At 39.5% G+C, this 20378-nt stretch overlaps 2 protein-coding genes across 5 annotated transcripts in view; one reads left to right on the top strand and one right to left on the bottom strand.

The window, feature by feature from the left end:
- Window positions 1-2258, bottom strand: part of LOC134363983 (carbonic anhydrase 13) — a 31781-nt gene extending 29523 nt beyond the window's left edge. The window contains exon 1 of one of the 2 annotated variants that reach the window (XM_063079853.1): window positions 1985-2258. In XM_063079853.1, coding sequence (XP_062935923.1) covers window positions 1985-2021 — 37 coding nt within the window. In that variant the 5' untranslated portion in view covers window positions 2022-2258. The remainder of the gene's footprint in view (window positions 1-1984) is intronic. The other variant, XM_063079852.1, reaches the window with a different exon arrangement.
- A 14433-nt stretch (window positions 2259-16691) lies between these two features.
- The window catches only part of RBIS (ribosomal biogenesis factor), a 6343-nt gene continuing 2656 nt past the window's right edge, over window positions 16692-20378 (top strand). The window contains exons 1-2 of one of the 3 annotated variants that reach the window (XM_063079765.1): window positions 16692-16753; window positions 19382-19498. In XM_063079765.1, the coding sequence (XP_062935835.1) occupies window positions 19385-19498 (114 nt within the window). In that variant the 5' untranslated portion in view covers window positions 16692-16753; window positions 19382-19384. Of the gene's footprint in view, window positions 16786-19381; window positions 19499-20378 lie in introns of all 3 variants that reach the window. The other 2 variants (XM_063079766.1, XM_063079767.1) reach the window with 2 other exon arrangements.

Genomic DNA, 20378 nt, shown 5'->3' with positions numbered 1-20378 from the left:
CAACACCCATTGATTGAAATACCCTTCTTCCTAACCACATTAGGGCATTGTTGGTGTATTAGTCCGTTTGTGTTGCTTATAACAAAATAACTGGAACTTGGTAATTTGTAAGAAAATGAAATTAATTGCTTACAGTTTCTGAAGCTGGGAAGTCCAAAGTCCAGGAAACATATCTGGTAAGAGCCTTGGTGGTGGTGGCAGTGATGGCAGGCATCACATTGCAAAAATGGTGGATCAGAGAGAGCAGAGAGAAAAGAGGAAAAAACAAACTCTCCTCTCTCTTTTAAAGCCCTCAGAACCACACCCCTGATGACCATTTTTAATCCATTCACTATGACATGGTCCTACAATCTAATCATTTCTTCAAGGCTCCACCTTTCAATTACCACAACAGGATTTTCCACCCTCTTAACAGCCACAGTGGGGGCTAAGTTTCTAATAATCAACATGGGGGACACAATTCAAGCTTCAGTGAGTTTTGGGGGGACAAAATTCAATCCACTACAGTTGGGACCCCATAACTATTAAATAACAATAACAAAAATGATCCAGCAGAGAGGGAAATGAAAAGAAATTTGTTTTGTGGCTGTTTGCCCCTCTAAAGATAAATTGGAAATTAGCAAAATGTAAGATTATAGTTATGGCCTCAGTCAAAAAGAAATCTACCTAAACTATACCTTTCATTCTAACTATCACCTGCTGCCATTTTTAAACTAGCATGTTAATCATAACTTCAAATGGGCTACAATTAGAAATGGAACTTTTCTATTAGTTTGTGAAAGTTAACATTCTAAAAAATTTTACTATACAAGGATACTTCAAAAAGTTCGTGGAAAGATAGGAATGAATCTTTCCACGAACTTTTTGAAGTACCCTTGTACAGTACTGTTCAATAATGTGCATGAAAGAAAGTGCTATTATTATAATTTACGGTCTTAGTCTTTTTCTTTTTTATTATTATTTCTTCACTTTTTAAGCCGACAAATAAAAATTGTATATATTTATGGTGTACAATATAACGTTTTGATATACATTGTGAAATGGCTAAATCAAGCTAACACAGCCCTAATTTCGATAGTCATTCACTAAAAGAATTTCTTGGTGTCATTTTGCGATTACTTCACATAACCATTATTTGAAACAATCAGTTCTGTTTAACATAAAAACAAGAAAAATGGTGTACTTTGACAGTTTAGAATATGCCAGAAGAAAAGTGCAACGTCTTATTGTCACCCCAACAATAAATACATTTTTATCAATGCATTATAATTTCAACACTCCTTTCCATGTTTATCCTTTGAAAACATAGAAAAAGAGGAAGAGTGAAGTAGCCCCAAACAGAACTTGACTTCCCAGAAAGAACCTAAAGCCTTACTAAAGCCAACAGCAGTCAGCCAGCTGCAAATAGCTATGGGAATATTTCTTTGTAAAAGTTATTAAGAAATTTGCAGTATTTTGGATGCCGAGAAGGCAACTTAACCTTCAGCGCCACAATGCAAGCAAGATATTTTAACTATATTCTCAAAGATTTTCCATGAATTGTTTCTCCAAAGTGAACAGTGAGCTTAAAAAACTGAAAGCGAGCTTGTCCTCGTTTTATTAAAGTGTGTCATCAGACTTGTAATCTCCAAGCCTTTCATTGATAGTGGTTATTACTCAGGAAAGTCCTTGGCTTTTCAAATGAAGGTGAACGGACATGTATAACGATACGGGGGTCTCGGAATCTTGACCGAGCTACCACACCCCAGCACTCACCTCCACGCCCCACAGCCCGCAGAAGACACTTGCCGGTCTACACATGACTGAGCCTGCCCCCGGCTTCCCTCACTGGGCTCCGGGGAACGCCGCTCAGTTTAGAGGAACCGAAAAGTTTCTCGCAAGTGTGAGATCAGCGACGTGTGATCGGCGGGAGCCGGGGCTTCGGACCTGCCCCTTCGGCCGCCCCCTGCGCAGAGACCCGCTCCGATCAGTAAAAGCCACTCACCGTTGTGTTCGCCGTATCCCCAGCTGAACCTCGACATGGTCCGTCGGGCTGGAAGGCTGAGGAAGATGTGGCCGGGAAGCGAGAGGCAGGAGGCAGCAGTGCGGGGGCGCGGGCGCGAGCCAGTGGAGGGCGGGAACCGCGGGGCGCTGCCGGCAGAGGTGGGAGCCCGGGATCCCCGGGGCCAGGGCGCTCCCCACCTCGTCCTCCAGGGGGCAATGGCGTGCGTGCGAGGGCTGACGGGGAGCCGGCGGAGCTAGGCTGAGCCCCCGGCACCAGTCCCTCTGACTCTTCGGTTTGGACTCAGGAGTGGAAGACTGGGTTAGAGAGAGACAGACACAGAACGGTTTCCAGAGGGGACTTCCGGCCTTCTGGGAAGTAGTCCTTCTGGAGAGGAAAGTTGCCTAGAGGGCTGTCCTGGAAAGAAATGAGTCACCCTGGCTTGGAGCTGCCAGGCTGGGAGGTGGGGAGCCTGGTGGAGACGTGAAGAGGTGGGTGACAGTGGTAGTAGTGGTGATTACAACTACAGAACAATATTGATATTGGTAATCACCACAATCTAAAAATAACTACTTACCGTGGGCCGGGGTCTGACCTAAGACGTTTGCCCATATTTTTCCATTCGATCCTCTCAGCATTCCCTTGAGGAAGATATTATAAGTGCCCCTAATTAGGAGACAAGGAAATGAGGCTTAAGAGATGCCAAGTAACCCGCCCCACGTGACACCGCTAATAGGGTGGGAGGTCGCTCTTTAAGAGGAACAGAGATCCCAGCCCTGGGCTGGTTCCATAGCTCATTCCTCCTGTTCCCCGCCAGTTACTCTTAACATTCTGCAGGCCTGTGGCTTGGGGAGAGAGGGAACCAAACCCGTTGGTTGATACTTGCTCCCCAAATTGTCCTGTTCTTCTGACCCAGCAAGAAAGAAGGGGTTCAGGCTATGTTTTCCTGCATGCTTGGCAAGCTTGCTGCCCTGAGACTGAAGGCGGATCTAGCTGCACGAGCTAGCTTGAAGGAGGTCCCTCTGCCAAATTTGGGACAATTTGACCATCAAAGAGAATAATGATAGTAATAGATTATAACCCCTCCCGAATATACATGAGTTCATAGTGATTGATGCTCACAGAAAGAGAGAAAGAGAGGGAGAGAGAGATTCTTCTTTATGCCAGCTACTAAATACAGATGAAATGATAGAATTTTGAAACAACCATTTTTGCAAGGTCAATGCAATATCTGGTTCAAGCAAGGATCAGTAATGGATGCTAAAACTTCTGGGCAAAATGTTATAGGCTAATAGGATAGTCGCCCGGTCTAGGATTTAAAAAGACAAAAGATATGTAACAACCAAATGTAATGTGTGAACTTCAGTTAGACCCTAGGTTGAAAAATAAATAAATAAAAGTTGTAATAGATGTTTTGGAACAATTGGGGAAATTTAAACACGGACAGCATATGAAAGTACTTCAAAAAGTTCATAGAAAAATAGAGTTGAGCCGCGCCCCTGGCGCACTCGGGAGAGTGCGGCGCTGGGAGCGCAGCGATGCTCCCGCCGCGGGTTCGGATCCTATGTAGGAATGGCCGGTGCACTCACTGGCTGAGTGCCGGTCACGAAAAAGACAAAAAAAGAAAAAAGAAAAATAGAGTTGAAATATAATACAACACTTTCCATGAACTTTCTCAGGTACCCTAAAATATGTGATATTACTGAGTTGATGTTAATTTTCTAAGGTGTGATAATGGTACTGGGAATGCTTTAGGAGATGAATACTGAAGTACCTTGAAGTCTGAAACTGACTTTCAAATGTCTCAGACAATAATCAGTGAATCTACCTGAAGGATATTTAGGAGCTCATGACACTATTCTTAGAATTTTCCTGTAGGTTTAAAATTTTTTCAAAAAAAAATTGAGGGGACAAAAAACTTCTACTTCCTCACATCAATGAACCCAAAAACTGCTAAATGATCCTTCATAACCAATCATGTGTCTTCTTCTTAACAAAGAGCCTCTGTCTCCGGGGTTAACAACCATTAAGTATAAACAAATAAAGGATGATTAACACTGACCTGAGAACCCTGAAATCCTGACCTAGGATGTGGTCATAATCCTCACGTCACTCTTGAACCAGCTAGATCCAGCTCAAGCTTCCTTTGCAACAAAACATACTTAAGTCTGGTATCCTTTTCAATGAATCAGACACTGTGTGTCATATGAGCAGCAATTGTAAATTACAAATCTAGCCATTAAAATATTTAATTAACATAGTAACATATTAAGGAAATATCAAAGTATGTGTTAATACTGTATTGTTTTATTAGGGCATGTACAGGGACTCTTTCTCTGAGATGCACATTTTTCCAGGTGTTCTTTTTAGCACCTCTGAATGTGAACTGTAGCTATTACCATCTGATTCTTAACTGAGCAGGAAATTGAGGTGAGCAAGGTTCCCCAGGTACCTGAGAGCAAGCCACATGGTCAGGGAAATAGCCCCAATCTTCAGAGTCCCAAGTCCAAAGTGCTAATTTGTGCCCTCTTCCCTTCCCTCAAGGAGACCTTTGATTTGTGCAGCTGGGACTAATTAACCATGGGAATGTCTTATCACTCCATATCTCACGGAGAATGTTGATTTTAAGGAGTTGATACTATATGGGGTTTATATTTCTTTCATTTCCCATTCCCAAGGTTAAGATTGCCTAATGCAATCCTCCAAGGAGGAATTTGAGACCCATAGAAGTTACAGGACTTGCACAAGTGATGTAGGTTTCATGCCAGGATGAAGATTCTCAGACCAAAATTGAAAGGGTAACTTCAGTGAATCACTTCTGCAACTAAAGCTTTCAGAAACAAGAGCTTTTTTCAGAAACAAACATTTCTTTGTCCTGTATTGTCAGATACATTCTAAAAGCCTTCTACATTTTTATTCTTTTATTTAATCTTAAACAGTTTTCTAATAGAAATTTATTCACACCTTATTTTGCAATGTTTCATATCTTATTTGAGCATATTACAAAAGTAGGTAAAGTGTGAAAATAAAATAGAATGCTAGGATTATTTAAAAGGAAATGAACTTATATAAACATCAGATAAATATTGAAAAGTCCAGATAATGCAGGCCACATGATTTGGCTGTCAGCAAATTTAATTAATAATTTATTGGCTTGGAATGAATAAGTAAATGTCCTCTATTGCTGTCAACTCTTTGAAATATAATGACAGAGAGAAATTAGAGGTGCTATAGGCATTCTGTCATCAGCTGTTATACAGTTTATTCCTTTCTGTCCTCTAGGAAAGGGCGATCTATTTTTTTTTTTTTTTTTTTGGCGGCTGGCCATTTTGGGGATCCGAACCCTTGACTTTGGTGTTATCAGCACCATGCTCTCCCGGAGGGAAATCTGTTCTATCAAGAGCAGGACCCATATCCTCATCTTACCACCAAGGAAGTTGTGATTTACTCTCACTCCAAGAAGTTCCTCACCTGGATTTCACCATTCCACCACTAAAGCCTTGGCACACTAGCACTACATGTCTAGCTAAACCTCCCACTCCCAACAAACACATACCATTATATCCTCATTGACATCATTGATCCTACATTGCCAACTCCACTCTCTCTTCATCTTGCCATCAGCATACAAACATATTCTAGAATTTCTTCTCTTTAGGGGGAAAATCCCTCTGTGAATATATATCTCTCATTTGCTACCCACCCATCCTTTCTAGCACTCCTTGAGTTCTTCTTTCTATACACAACTGTATTATATATTGTTAGGGTTCTCCAGAGAAACAGAACACATATATTCAAGAATTTTTAATGTTCATAACTTTAAATTTTATTCCTACGCATGCTGCCAAGAAAATATTATGAGATTCCGTCTAAGATTTATATACAAGAATGTTCATCACAACACGTATTTACAACAGAAAAAAAATCTAGAAACAACAGAAATGCTAATGATAAGTGGGTTGAAACAACTTATGTACATCAATACAATATAATATTTGAAAGACATTAAATATTATATTACAAAATTATACATATTAAGTTGTATATATATTTAGATGTACAGATTATAAAATTTTCTCGAGAGAGGAAATCCAATTTTTAATAAGCAATATAGTATACGTGAGTAGAAAGAAAGACTGTAAAAAACATACCCAAAAAAGCCTAGGATGGAATTTATTCATATGTTTAAGAATATGTTGAGCTCCTATTAATTGCATGCCAGGCACTGTTTTGGGCACAGGGATTATAGGCAGCTTCCAAGGTAGTTCTCAGTGATGCTCACCTCCTGGAATTCAACTCCTTGTGTAGTCTCCTTCCTCACTGAATCAAGACTAGCATGTATAATTAATAAAATCCAGTGGGAGTAATGGTTTGTTACCTCCAAGGCTAAGTCATGAAAAGCATTGGCTTCCCTATTACTCTCTTGGATCACACAGTCTGAGGGAACCCAGCTGCCATGTCATGAGAATACTAAAACAGCTCTGTGAAGAGGTCTACTTGGGGAGGACTTGGGCATCACGACCATAGCCAGCACCAGCTTGTGACCATGTGAGTGAGATGCTTTGCAAGTGCATCCCCCAATTCCAGTCAAGCCTTTAGCTGACTACAGCCCCAGTCAACATCCAGTGAAACTTCAGGAAAGACCTCGAGCCAGAACCATCCAGCCACACCCCTCCCAAACTCCAGATCCACTGAAATCATGAAAGTGAATGATGATTTTTGTTTTGAGCCACTACGTTGGAGGGTGATTTGTTACACAACATTAGAAAAATAATACAGCAGCAAATAAAACCAGATAAAGAGATCAGCCTTTATGGAGTTTACATTCTAGACAGATAATAAACAACAAAAACTATACAGTATGATGATAATGGGACAGCAGAGGATGTTGAAGGATTCACAGTTTTACAGAGGTAGTTAGGGAAGTCTTCAATGAAAAGATAAGATTTGTGAGAATTCCCCAAAGAGGTGAGGGAATGAGCCTTGCAGATATTTAGGGGGAAAGTGATCCAGACAGACAGGTCAAAGAGCAGGAGGACACCTGGCATGATTAGTGAACAACAAGAAAGCAGCTGGGTGAAGGGGTTCATGCAGGTCTTCACAGGCCTTTGTAAGTACATTGCTTTTATTCTGAGTGATGTGAGAACATCAGAAGGTTTTCAGCTAAGGAATGACATGATCTGATTAACATTTTAGCAAGATCCCTCTGGCTGCTACAATGGGTAGAAATTAAGGCAAGGGAACAGATTAGGAAGGTATTACAATAATCCAAATGAGAGAAAGATACAATGGTGAGTTAGATCAGAATGCAATTATTGTGGGTTGTTCATTTTCTTCTTTATACTTTTCTGAATTTTTCAAATTTCTACAATGACTTTTCATGACTTCTCTAATCCAAAAGGAAAAAAAAGTTTTTAAGGAGCCCAATGTTTGTAAAATACCATATTTTCCTCAATATTTTTGTTGTATGCATCATAATATAGATATCCACGTAATTCTTAGTAGGACCTCTACAACAGGGTTACCATAAAACAATACAGGAAGAGGAGAGTCAAAAACTGACTGCTTCCGTCTGTGTATACTCTGAATATAACACTGTCAACTGAAAAACAAAATCATTGTTGACCTTTAGGTAGTTTGAGAGTTGATAAACTTGATAATTACAAAGTACTTCATCCTTTCATTTTTTTACTTGTAAGCATTGCTGAAATTTACCGTGTTAAATTATGATTTAATAGCACACTGCCTTCTCTGCCTTTGCCAATTTTCTGAGTTTTAGACATGCACCTGCTAAATATTTCACAATTCCTCAAATTTTTAACCAATACTCGCATGGTAATCAACTATCATAAAAATTGTGTAAGAACTTCATATACTCTTTGAATATTTTTATTGGCTTTATGGTATATACGAGCATACTTCAAAAAGTTCATGGAAAGGTTTATATTATCTTTTAATTTCATTTTTCTATGAACTTTTTGAAGTATCCTCATTTTAACCATTATTAACTTTCTAATATTATATATGCAAGCTCTCTCCTTTGTGAATGTAATTAGGTCAGATTCAAGATCTCAGGCATTTGGCCAGGAGATTATTCTGGATAAATTTTGCTTAATTAAATTAATAGCATATTTGTGGAGCACCCATCCAAGGAATAGTCCTACAAGATAAAAAATATTCTTCTATGTGTTAGTTATGCTGATGGTGATAGTGCTTTTCAATCATTTTTAGTGCATCAGCTACAATCTCTTGCCTGCTTTTTACACTTTGAGGAATTTTACTTCACTCAGAAAATGCTTATGCCACACCTCCCATGTGATAGAAATACATAATCCTGGATGGAAATCCAAAGGTGATTGATGGATGGACCTGGGCCCAGAAAAGTGCATGAGAGACAAACATACATGCAAGAAATATGATATTTGATTATAGAAAATATACAGTGATTGGATTATTTGATTTTTTGCTGTAAAGTTGTCTGAGCTCTTTGTATATTCTGGATATTAATCTGTTGTCAGATGCATAGTTTGCAAATATTTTCTCCCATTCTGTACAATGTCTTTTCACTCTACTGATTGTTTCCTTTGCTGTGAAGAAGATTTTTAGTTTGATATAATCCCACTTGTTCTATTTTTTCATGTGCTTTGGGGGTTTTATTCATAAAGTCATTGCCCAGTCCTAAATCCTGGAGCATTTCCCCTATGTTTTCTTCTAGGAGTTTTAAAGTTTCAGACCTTATATGTAAGTCTCTAATCCATTTTGAGTTGATTTTCACGTATGGTAAGAGGTACAGATCAAGTTTATTCTAAGTGAAACAACTCAAGTGCAGAAAGAAATATCACATGTTCTCACTCATAACTGGGAGCTGAATCACTAAATAAACAAATGAACAATAAAGAGAGACAGAGAGAAAGAAAGGAAACAACAATCACAGTAATACGTTGAACTTTTAGAAAACTAGAGGTGGAAAAGGGGAGGGGAGGGGGGCTAATGAGGAATTGGTCAATGGACACAAAGAATGATTGTATATTGTAATGATGAATAAGCTAGCTACACTGATCTAACCACCATGCATTGTACACAATTACTGAAAATCAACATTGTACCCCACATGTATGTATAATAAAATTTAAAAAGAAAAATGTTAGAGGCTCGCCTGTGGCTCACTTGGGAAAGTGAGGTGCTGATAGCACCAAAGCCACAGGTTCGGATCCCTATATAGGAATGGCCGGTTAGCTCACTTGGGAGAGCTTGGTGCTGACGATACCAAGTCAAGGGTTGAGATCCCCTTACCGGTCATCTTATATAGGGATAAAAAAAAAAAATGTTACTACAAAAAAAAAAAGAAAATGTACAGTGAAAAGCTAAAGCCTCCACCTACCCCCTGCAGCTTTATAATGATCTGCTGAAGTGAGTCACTTTTCCTTTACCAAAGAGTTAACCATCTTTTTTCATTGGCTGGTTCAGGTATTACCAGGAATTTGACCTAGGTAGAAAGGTAGAGGACCCTGTTTCTTTTGCTCTATTTTCTTGTAGAGACTATGCTATAAATGTTCTTTCTTAGAAATAAATGCTGCTGTCACCGAGGGCTTTTTTTTAAAAAAATGACTCTCCATTTCCACAATCAATCATGAAAATTTTCATGATCTAATTGGCTGTTCAGAAGAAATGCAAATTTCATTGGAGGGTAGCTTTACTATTTATTTGGCCCATAAAGAAATTACACAGAAATGCAGACTGCGTACAATTTTTATCAACTGTTTTTCATGCATTGGATACTCAGAGGGGCCATAGTGGGTGCACAGTCATCCAAGGGTCTCCGTCTCCTGCATCATTTATTTCCTGAACCACTGCTTCCCAGCCTGCAACCATTCCTTCCTCTAAGCTACTTTCATGCTGCCACCAAAATTATTCCCTACAACAAGCCATCGTGTATGTGTGAATGTGCGTGTGCGTTTGTGTGTGTGGTGGGAGTGGGGGAGAAGAGGTCCTTAATTGCCTATAGAGTAAAATCTCAAACTCTATTATATTTGTCTCCCTTCTTTCCTCCCTCCCTTCCTTTCCTCCTTCCTCCCTTCTTAATTCAGTCTAAAAGACATTAGATCTTAGAAGGGGGAGGGGAGATTAAGCTGCTCAGGGAAAACCAGAGCCTAAGCAGGCTGAGGAAACCAACTGTACAGGTGACAGCAGCCCAGGTGGGTGCTGGGAGCCCCATGGAAGTGGGCAGGGCACCTGCATGGGGTAGGGGTGGGAGAGGTAGGTAGCAACAATGCAGGAAGATTGGTTACCTACAGGAAGATAAACCAAATGAATACATATATTTAAAATAATGGGAACCAGGTTTCTCATTGACGGAGAAGGAAATCACAACTGTGGATAGTATAAAATTAAAATAAGCACTATGGTATTCAATTGGATTGGAGATACTGGTGTGAACTCATGGTTTGTACATATATAAATAAATAAAGTCAGTGTGGTGTGTGAATATTTACGGGTAGGTAGACAGACAAACAGCATGTACATAGATGCGTATACTGCCTAGCTCTGCACACTGAGAAGATCTGGAAGCATCGACACCCCAGATCTTTGTTTTTATGTATCATTCTTCTCTAAAAGGAACCAAGGCTCTGTGGAGAAATGACTGATTCGAGGACTGGGGAAAGCATAGGTCAAAGATGAGCCTGGAATGCTTTGCTGTGTCAGAAAGTAAGGAAGTGGTTGGGCCGAGCCTGCGGCGCACTCGGGAGACTGCGGCGCTAGGAGCGCAGCGACGCTCCCACTGCGGGTTCGGATCCTATATAGGAATGGCCGGTGCACTCACTGGCTGGGTACTGGTCACGAAAAAAAAAAAAAAAAAAACCATTAAAAAAAAAAAAAAAAAGAAAGTAAGGAAGTGGTCAAAGAATGACGGTTACAGGTCAAATAGTCAGGACATGTGAGTGTTTGAAGGACTACTCCCTGGACAAAATCTGGGCAATGTAAATGTCAAAATAAATTGTGATAATAAAACACTATCATCTATTGAATAAGACAGCAGCCCACGAGGTCATACTGAGGTAAATAAAAGAATAAATACATAAATGGATATATGAAATAGCTTTTACTTGCAATGGAATATCAGCTGATGACTGTAGAAGGAATGATGGAAATATAAAAATTACAATTTGGCAATCATCATGGCCAAGAAGCATCAATATATACCAAAACTAGTATGTAAAAGTTTGGTGAGTAATGTGATATTTACATAGTTTCTTACAAGATATCTAACAATTGAAAAGGAAGAAAGAGTAACTTTATTGTGGGCAAGATATCATCTTAATCAAGTGATCAAAAGTAATATTCCCTGTAATGAGACAATCAAAATCATGTACCACCTGATAGGATGCATAAGAGATCTCGGTATCACTTCCATGGTATTTCTGTCCCTTGCAGGCACCACCAAAGCATATTCTGAATCTAATCATGAGGAAACAACAGGAAAACCCCAATTAAGAAACATTCTACAAAATGACTGAATTCTTATTTTAGAAAATGTCAAGCCAGGAAAGTCAAGAAAAGATTGTGGTGCTGTTCCAGATAAGAGTTGACTAAAGAGACATATGACAACTAAATGCAATACTTTATCCTAAATAGGATCCTTTTGCTATAAGACACATTATCGAGTTAAGAGATGGAATTTTAATGATGATCGTGGATTAGATAGTAGTAATGTGTCAGTGTTCTTTTCTTGATTTTTGATGGCTGCATTACAGTTATGTGGGAGGAAATACATACTAAAGTACTTAGGGATGAGGAGGCATCTTGTCAGTAATTTACTCTCAAATGGTTCAGGGAAATAAAAGCTAGTATTATTCTTGTAACTATTTCAAAATAAAAGAAAAAATAAACCCTTCCTGGTTGTTAAGGCCCTTCATTAGCTCATCCTCAGCAGCACCGGCACACTCCTACTCCTCCAACCATATTGGACTACTCCCATTCCTATAAGCACTGCATGTCCATCTTTGGGTCTACGGTGTGCTCGTGTTATGCTTTGTTCCTAGTAGGACTTACAGCTTCATTTTTGCCTATTAAAATGCTTGAGTTTAAGAAACATCATTATGCTTAAATGTTTGAATGTAAGCATGTAAGGAAGATCATAAAACTTAATTTTTTTGATCAAATTAAATCTGACTCCAAACTTTTACTTTTTAATTTGGCATAAAAATTCAGTCTCAACTCTATGGGAAGCAGATGGCTTACCCAGTGCCCAGAAAATGGGAAACTTTCTCTAGTCTTCAGCCCATCACAGTGGCTGCTGAGATGCTCATTGCTAAAGTCCGGATTACATTTGGAGGCGGAAAGCTCCAATCCCTCTGTTGCACTTACTGGTGCAGGGATCTTATGTTAGTGCTCCTAAGGCCATAGTGGTGTGTGCCACAGGGACATAAGTCTCAAGCACTTACAAAAAGCCCTTTACCACCCTCTCCCCTGATCATTTCCTTAGTCTCATCTTCTCCCCTAGGATTAAGCCATTTTCCATTTCTACTCCCTAAGGATGATCCAGGTAGAAGTGTCCTCTACATATCTGGGAGCTTCCATTTTCAGCCCAGAAGCATGACAATTATTTATATCCATTAGAAGCAACGGAACCCAAACTCAGAAGGTTTAGCTACCTTCTTGAACTGTTGGGAGAAAAAAATGCCTTCTATTCTCTTAAACTCCCTACAGCTTTGAGTATAAAACACTAATACTTTAACCAATTACACCACCATGCTGCTCATTCTCTAAAACAAGGGCTGATAAAGTTTTCAAAAGTTTTAAAGTTGGGAAATGGCCAAATAGTAAATATCTTAGGCTTTGCAGCTGTGTGGTTTCTGTTGCAACTCTGCAGCTCTGCTGTTGCAGCATGAAAGCAGCCTTAGATTATATGTAAACAAATGAGTGTGGATGTGTTCCAAAGAAACTTCATTTATGGAAGCTAAAATATGAATTTAATAGAACATACATGTGTTATACCATTTTCTTCTTATTTTTACTTTTCCCCCATTTTAAAATGTAAAATAATTTGGACTGTATAAAAATAAGCAGTAGGCCGAATCTGGCCTCTGGGCTGTAGTTTGCTGATTTCTGTTCTAAGCCAATAATTAAGTGGGTACTTTAACATGAATGTTTCCAGAATTCAAAATTACTTCCTTCCATAAATAGCATATTTTTGTGCACTTATGATAGTCTTTACCACTTTCTATCAAGAATCATTTTAGGTGCATTCCCAATCCAGATGATTATGCCTCCTTAAGAGAAAGAAATGCATCATGTACTTCCTTTGAACTCTCACAGAGCCTAGGTGTTCAAACTATTTGAACTGAATAAATCTGAGTGGTAGAAAGTTTAAGATGGATTAGATGAAATGTTTATTATGGAGTATTATCTACATAAAGGTGGCTTTTTTCCCGTGGAGGGCTGTGAGTTTTGTTATAGATGGTTTGTAATTATCTATGTGTGCTCTCATTTTCTTCTTCTCCCTAATTATCCTTGTTTACTTGTTGAATTGTTTCCATGACAGTTCTTTGAGGACCTGGTCTGTATGAAGAACCTGCATTTCTGTGTCTCAGGAAAATAAGGTTTCTGAAAGATGTTTTTTCCATTTGTGATTTTATTCACCTTTAAAGTTGCTCAAAAAACTGGAAATATGATTTTTTGCATGTATTTTTAAAGACTGAGAAAACTGAAGCTATTTTTTTTCTTTCTATGTGTGTGGTTCATTTGGTTCATAGGTAAATACGGCTCTTAGAAAATTAACATGCTCCTTTCTTTTTAGTAATACCATTTGCTTTCATATTTTGTATTTCATTAACCCTACCTCCTGTGAAGTAGGTAGGACAGGAGTAGAGTCAAGACTATTTCACATATAAGTGATTAAAAAAAAATAACCCAAGGTAGTGTAAGTCCCCCCAAAAAGCAATGGATCTTCCTTCCATCTGTGGCTAGATCCAACAACTCACATGATGTCATCAGAGTCCTCTCTTCTATTGTTCAGCTGTTTTCTTTTGTGTGTTGCCCTCGTTTTCTCCACTGTAGACAGGCTTCCTCCAAGTTGCTGGTGGAGATGGTCACTAATAGCCTCAATTTCATATCCTCACAGCACAAAGACATCAAATGCAAGAGAGAGCATTTTCCACTAGCTCCAAATAGAAAATCACAGAAGAGAATCTGACCAGCCAGGACCGTTTTATGGAGGAAGAGTGGTTATTCAAAAAGGGATGCTGAGCAGATAATGAATGTTGTCTGACATGATGTATTAGTCCATTGCTGTTGCTTATAATGAAATACACGGAACTGGGTAATTTATAGAGAAAACAAAATTTATTGCTTACAGTTTCAGAGGCTGGAAGTCCAAAGTCCAGGGAACATATCTGGTGAAGGCTTTCTTCAGTGGTGACTTCAGTGACGGCAGGGTATCACATGGCAAAATGGTGGGACAGAGAGAAAAAGAGAGACTGATCTCCTCATTCACACACTCTTTTTGAAGCCCTCAGAACCACACCTATGACCACTGTTTTTAACCATTCGTTACGGCATGGTCCTGCAATCTAATCACCTCTTCAAGGCCCTACCTTTCAATTACCATAATAGGATTTCCCACCCTCTTAATGCTGTCATAGTGGGGGGTCAAGTTTTGGGGGGACACTCAATCCAAAGCACATGGGTATAATGGCCATCTGCATATCAGAAAGGCAGGCGCAGAGAAATGAAGTAACTTTGGGCCGACCCCGTGGCGCACTTGGGAGAGTGCGGCGCTGGGAGCGCAGCAGTGCTCCCACCACGGTTCAGATCCTATATAAGGATGGCCGGTGCGCTCACGGTGTGGCCGGTCACAAAAAGACAAAAAAAAAAAAAAAAAAAAAAAGAAATGAAGTAACTTTTCCAAGGTCACAATGTCAGTTGGTAGAAGAGGTAAACAGAAATCCATGCCTCTTCACTCATACATTATATAATGCCTCTGCTCTTACCTGTATAACCATGGTTATCTCCTTGGTGTATGTACTTGTATCTCTATCTCACCATTTCAAAATAAAAGCTAAGCCTAAGCTATTAGGCGTAGCTAATAAAAAGCTAAGTTTTCATAAACACTGTTTTATGTCATTCCATTACATTTGCTTCTTTGTCTTCTGCATATACATCAATAACTTCGCGCTTAAGGAACCATAATTATAACTGCCTTATTTGCTTCAGTATTTGTGGATAACTCTGGCCTTGTAAATGAAACTCATTGTTTTCTGTAGCTTTGGTTTTGTTTTGGTTTTGCTCCCACTCATTACAGGCATTTTATACCAGCATTTTAAGGTGTTTTATTTCAAAGGTTGCTCTTTAGAAAGAATTCAAAATTTTGAATAAACATACATTAACAGGTAATTATTCCTCTTTCCTTAATATATTTGTTAGTTTTGTTGTGATAAGAATAAACATAATAAAATGATTTATTGTAAAAATGGCTCATCTTTCTGCAAGCAGGCAAGTAGCTGATATGTTGTTGGAAAGAGGACTTGACCGAGTTCCGGTCAGTGTGGATTCTAGTTGTGTGGCTGCCAGCAAATGGCTTTAACTCTGAGCCTTAGCAGTACCCTCACTTGCAAAAGGCAGGTAGTATAATTGCTTTATTTTGCTGCTTGGAGCAGGGTATAGGCTGAACTCTTTTGTAAGTTACAAAATGGCATATAAATATCAGTACTTATACATTTGTTTGAAATCTATCTTTTCCTATGACCTTGACTAAGTAGTGAAACGTGAAAACTTAGCTTTGATGGGGAGATCCTCTTGGAAGAACTGAATCCTCTTAGAATTAAAAAACTCAACTCAGAACGTCCTAATTGGGAAATATACACACAAACAAAACCGGAAGGGAAAAGTATTTCTTCTAGGGTTTTCTAAATTCCCTGGTACTTGCTTTATTTTTATGTTGTATATTGTGACTGGTTTCTTCTGCCTCTGCCGTGCTGTCAGAAACTCTTTTCAAAGCAAGGAAGGGCCGGCCTGTGGCTCACTGGGGAGAGTGTGGTGCTGAGAACACCAAGGCCCCGTGTTCGGATCCTATATAGGGATGGCCGGTTGGTCACTGGTTGAGCGTGGTGCTGACAACACCAAGTCAAGGGTTAAGATCCTCTTAAAAAAAAAAAAAAAGCAAAAAAAAAAAGCAAGTAAGCTACAGTGAGAATAGCATTTCTAACTTCTCGCTCATTATACACTTTCCCTTCGGAGATTATAGGTCTAGATCTTTTCCAGACGCAACAAGGTTCTTTCTAGTCAGCCGCCGCGCCCGGGACGACACCCAAAGGTACGCAGTGCCACCTGCCGGGAGCATGGGCAGAGTCTGCCAGGAGCAGCGGCTGAGGGTCGACTACTTGTGTGACGGTCTTCACCCCTCGGTGACTCAGAAACACCTCGGGTGGTTTCTGCACATGTACCCACCCCGAGCTGTCGAGACTCGAGGGCTTCCCTAAGTACTCTACCTTGCTTGTGCGAAGCAGACGCCCGCAACCCAGCCTAAAGCAACGAATGCTAATATGGCGGGACTTACCACGGCGGGAGGAATCTCTCTCTATGGGTGGGGCTACACCCCGCGGGCGGGACCCCGCTCAGAGGGCGGAGTGACGCCCGGCGGGCGGGGCTTCACTGGTGGGCGGAACTAAGGCTCCCGAGCCGTATTTTAACTGGGTCACTCCCCGGAACTTCCTGTACTGTGCGCGTACAGATGGTGTCATCTGGAGCTTGAGTTGCTGCACGCGAGTATCGAAGGTCTGGTGAGAGATTAATTCTTCGGAGGGCTGGTGCGGAGTTTCCTGGTGTTGAAGCAGGTTTGGGCGGTCTCGTGCCGCTGTGGCGCGGAGGCTCGTTGTGGCCGCACTCGGCCTTGGGCTGCCCTACTGGGCAGCAGCTCCTGTTGGCCCAGGCCCGAAACCCTGGCCCCTAATTGGGCCTTCATTCCTTGGCAGGATCCCAATTTTTGGCTGTATCTTTTATCGTCACAATTTCCACGCGATTGCCAGAGAATTTCTCTAAACACCCTTCTCCCCTCCACCCCACTAGGGTATTACTTTGTCCATGAACCTTCCTCCTGTCTTCAACTCTAGTCGACATATTCTCGTGTCCCTCCCTACTTGTATGTTGCCGGTAACAACATCTACAGTTATGTCTGTGTGTTCCATATATAAATTATATATAGTATTATATGTAATATATAATACCTATCATTATGTACATGTATGATCCGTATATATCACCTATCATGTGTCTGTGTCTATGTTCCATGTATATATTAATTTAATATTACACGTAATAGACATGTATATACGAGGGTACTTCAAAAAAGTTCATCAAGGGTCCGAGCCCGTGGCGCACTCGGGAGAGTGCGGCGCTGGGAGCGCGGCAACGCTCCCGCCGCGGGTTCGGATCCTATATAGGAATGACCGGTGCACTCACTGGCTGAGTGCCGGTCACAAAAAAAAAAAAAAAAAAGTTCATCAAGACTTGTACTATCAATTCCAATTTTCCATGAACTTTATATGTATGTATATATTATATATATATATATATCGGTTCTGTACCACACCCCACATCCGGCTCATAGTAATGGATTAATGAATACTAGATGAATGATTGGATGTTGGTTATTATTGGAAGGATTTTAGATTACTTAATTTGGGGGGTTTATTTGTATTTTCTGCTTCTGTAATAATCATGTATTTTCTACTGCGTTCATTTTTTTTTTAAAGTAGGAGGAGTACTTTTGGAGTTCAAAAGTGTTGCTGTCTTTGTTAAATAGTTTCCTGAGGCTACATTGAGGGGGGATATAAATTTCAGTTAGATATGATGTAAACAAATACAAGAAAGGTGTCTTAAGAGAACAATTAGTAAACTAGGCTGGCTAGTGCAGTGTGTATACAGAGGTAGAAAATACATTGGACAGATTTAGGCTAGATTCAGGGTACCAGTAATATGCCAGATCAAGGTATATTGCCCCTTGTGCAATGGAAGTCACTGAAAGTTTTTAACATTGGGAAAGTTCATTGCATAGCATTGTGCAAGATAGGCACTGTGCAGATGGCTTAAGCTGAGGATTGGAAAACTTTCTGTAAAGGCCAAATAGTAAATATTTTAGGCTCTGTGGGCCATAGATGTAGCAGGAAAGCAGTGGTAGACAATACATAATCAAATGGACATAGTTATGTTCTAATAAATCTTTACTGACAAAGATAAGTGCCTGGCCTGATTTGGTCCATGTACAGTTTGCCAACCCATTGTCTAACCAAGTGGACCTAAGGACTGCAGCAGTAACGAGTCCTGAACTAGGCAATACTATGCCATGTTTTTGGATTGCTTTTTTATTTATACATGAGAGGCAATATCACATAATGTGAGCTCTGATCTAGTTTGCCTGGTTTTAAATCCTGGCATCCTCTTGTTATTAATAGTTTGATGCTGGGCAAATGAACTTACGTTTGCATCAGTTTTTTGTCTATAAAATGGGGATAATAGTATTTCCCACAAAGGGATGTTGTGAGTAAACGAGTTAAAGCACATAAAATGTTAGCCAAGTGCTTGTATATATAGTAAAAACTCAATAAATGTTAACTCTCTCTCTCTCTCTCTATATATATATATATTTTTTGGGGGGGGGCAGCTAGCCAATACAGGGATTGAACCTCAGACCTTGATGTTATCACCACCACGCTCTAACCAACTAACTGGCGGCCCAGTTATTTTAAAAATTGTTCCTTACATACATTATTAAAGACAGATTTGAGAGATATTTCTAAGGCAGAATGTACAGGCTTAATGTGTTTAGCTGCAGAGCAAAGAAAATAAGGTTTCAAGGCGAGAACCATTCACATAAAGGTAATATGGAAGTCGTGACAGTAACATAACGTACGGAGGGAGGAAGTGGAGGATTAAGGACTGGTTTTTGAGGGGTATGCAGGAGAGAAAGTGGGGTGAGTAAAAAGGAATGCAAAAAGAAGTCAAGAAGGAGACAGAGTCAGTCCCTAAAATATGATAGGAACCAGAATAGTATAGTAGTTTGTAGACTACCGGAGGGATGGATGGTGAAGGTTAACATTGTCAGATGCTGCAGAGAAAAACAGTTGTTGTCCTGATAATGAATTCAACCAGCAGAGACTGATTGGGTGCCTCCTTATGGGCCAGGTGCAGCATATGCAGAAAAGAATTATATACGCTGCATTGATAGAGTAAAAAATCTAATAGAGGTGAAAGACATGGAATTAATTTAATACATGAAGCAACTTTTAAAATATTCAAGAGTAAGATGAAATTTCTTAGATTTAATTGGTACCTTTAGAAACTTAAATTGATTTACAGTTTATAAATGTGGGCAGCTTAATTGAACTTTTTTTCTTTCTTTCCTAGACAATGGCCAAGAACAAATTAAGAGGGCAGAAGTCCAGGAATGTATTTCACATAGCCAGCCAAAAGCACTTTAAGGCTAAAAACAAAGCAAAACCAGTTACCACTAATCTTAAGAAAGTGAGTATTACTAAACACTCTGACTTTATTATTTACAAGAAAAGAATAGTTATAAATTACTGCAAAACTAAATGCTAGTATTTAAAACAAAAGTTCTTATTCTTTCTTACAAAGGCAAGATGATTTTAAACATTTGGGGTTTTTTTAAGAAGAAAAATGACTTCCCTTTCTTGAGTCCAAATTCAAGAAAAAAGTATTTTAACTGCAAATGCATGAATCACTATATATAACAGTTTGATAGCTGTATTATAGATTATAGCACAGAAGTCATAAGACAGCCATGGTATGGGAAACAGTTCTTATCTCTGAACTCAAATATATTCAAGAATCTACTAACAGAGCCAAGACATGGGATTTCAGTCGGCACCCATTCTTTTGCTCCTCAGTAATTCTTCTCTCTGAAGATATCTGAAACTCAAACAGAACCAGTAAAATGAAGATAAAATTTGTTTCTTGAAAAGCAAAATTTGAAAAGGAGCTTCTTTTTCTTTGTTTATATTTCAAAATATTTGAGAATTTCTTCATCAAGATTAAGTGGATTCTTTTAAGAAAATTCTTAAAGAAAATATTTTTAAGTTCCAGTTGTAGGTGGAATCAGCTCTCCAGGGCTCAGTAATTGTCATAATAGTTCATAAACATGTAACATTTTATCTTTCAACTTTCATGAACTAGCTCATTTATTAGGCTTTTTGATCAGTTTTATGACTTTGTAAATGCTATAAAGGAAATAAAGCTGGTGGATATAATGGAGGTTTGAGGATGACAGTCTCATACTTGACATTGAAGCCAACACCCACATGCTAAGGGGCTAGTAATGCAATAAGCTGTGAAGTGTTGGGAGTAGCATGATCTAGGCAGTGCCGAGGTCCTGAGCTAGGGA

This window comes from Cynocephalus volans, chromosome 15 (genome assembly GCF_027409185.1).
Source record: "Cynocephalus volans isolate mCynVol1 chromosome 15, mCynVol1.pri, whole genome shotgun sequence".
NCBI classification, from domain to species: Eukaryota; Metazoa; Chordata; class Mammalia; order Dermoptera; family Cynocephalidae; genus Cynocephalus; species Cynocephalus volans.
The sequence above is the reverse complement of the archived record's forward strand: the minus strand, read 5'-3'. Positions and strand labels throughout refer to the sequence as shown.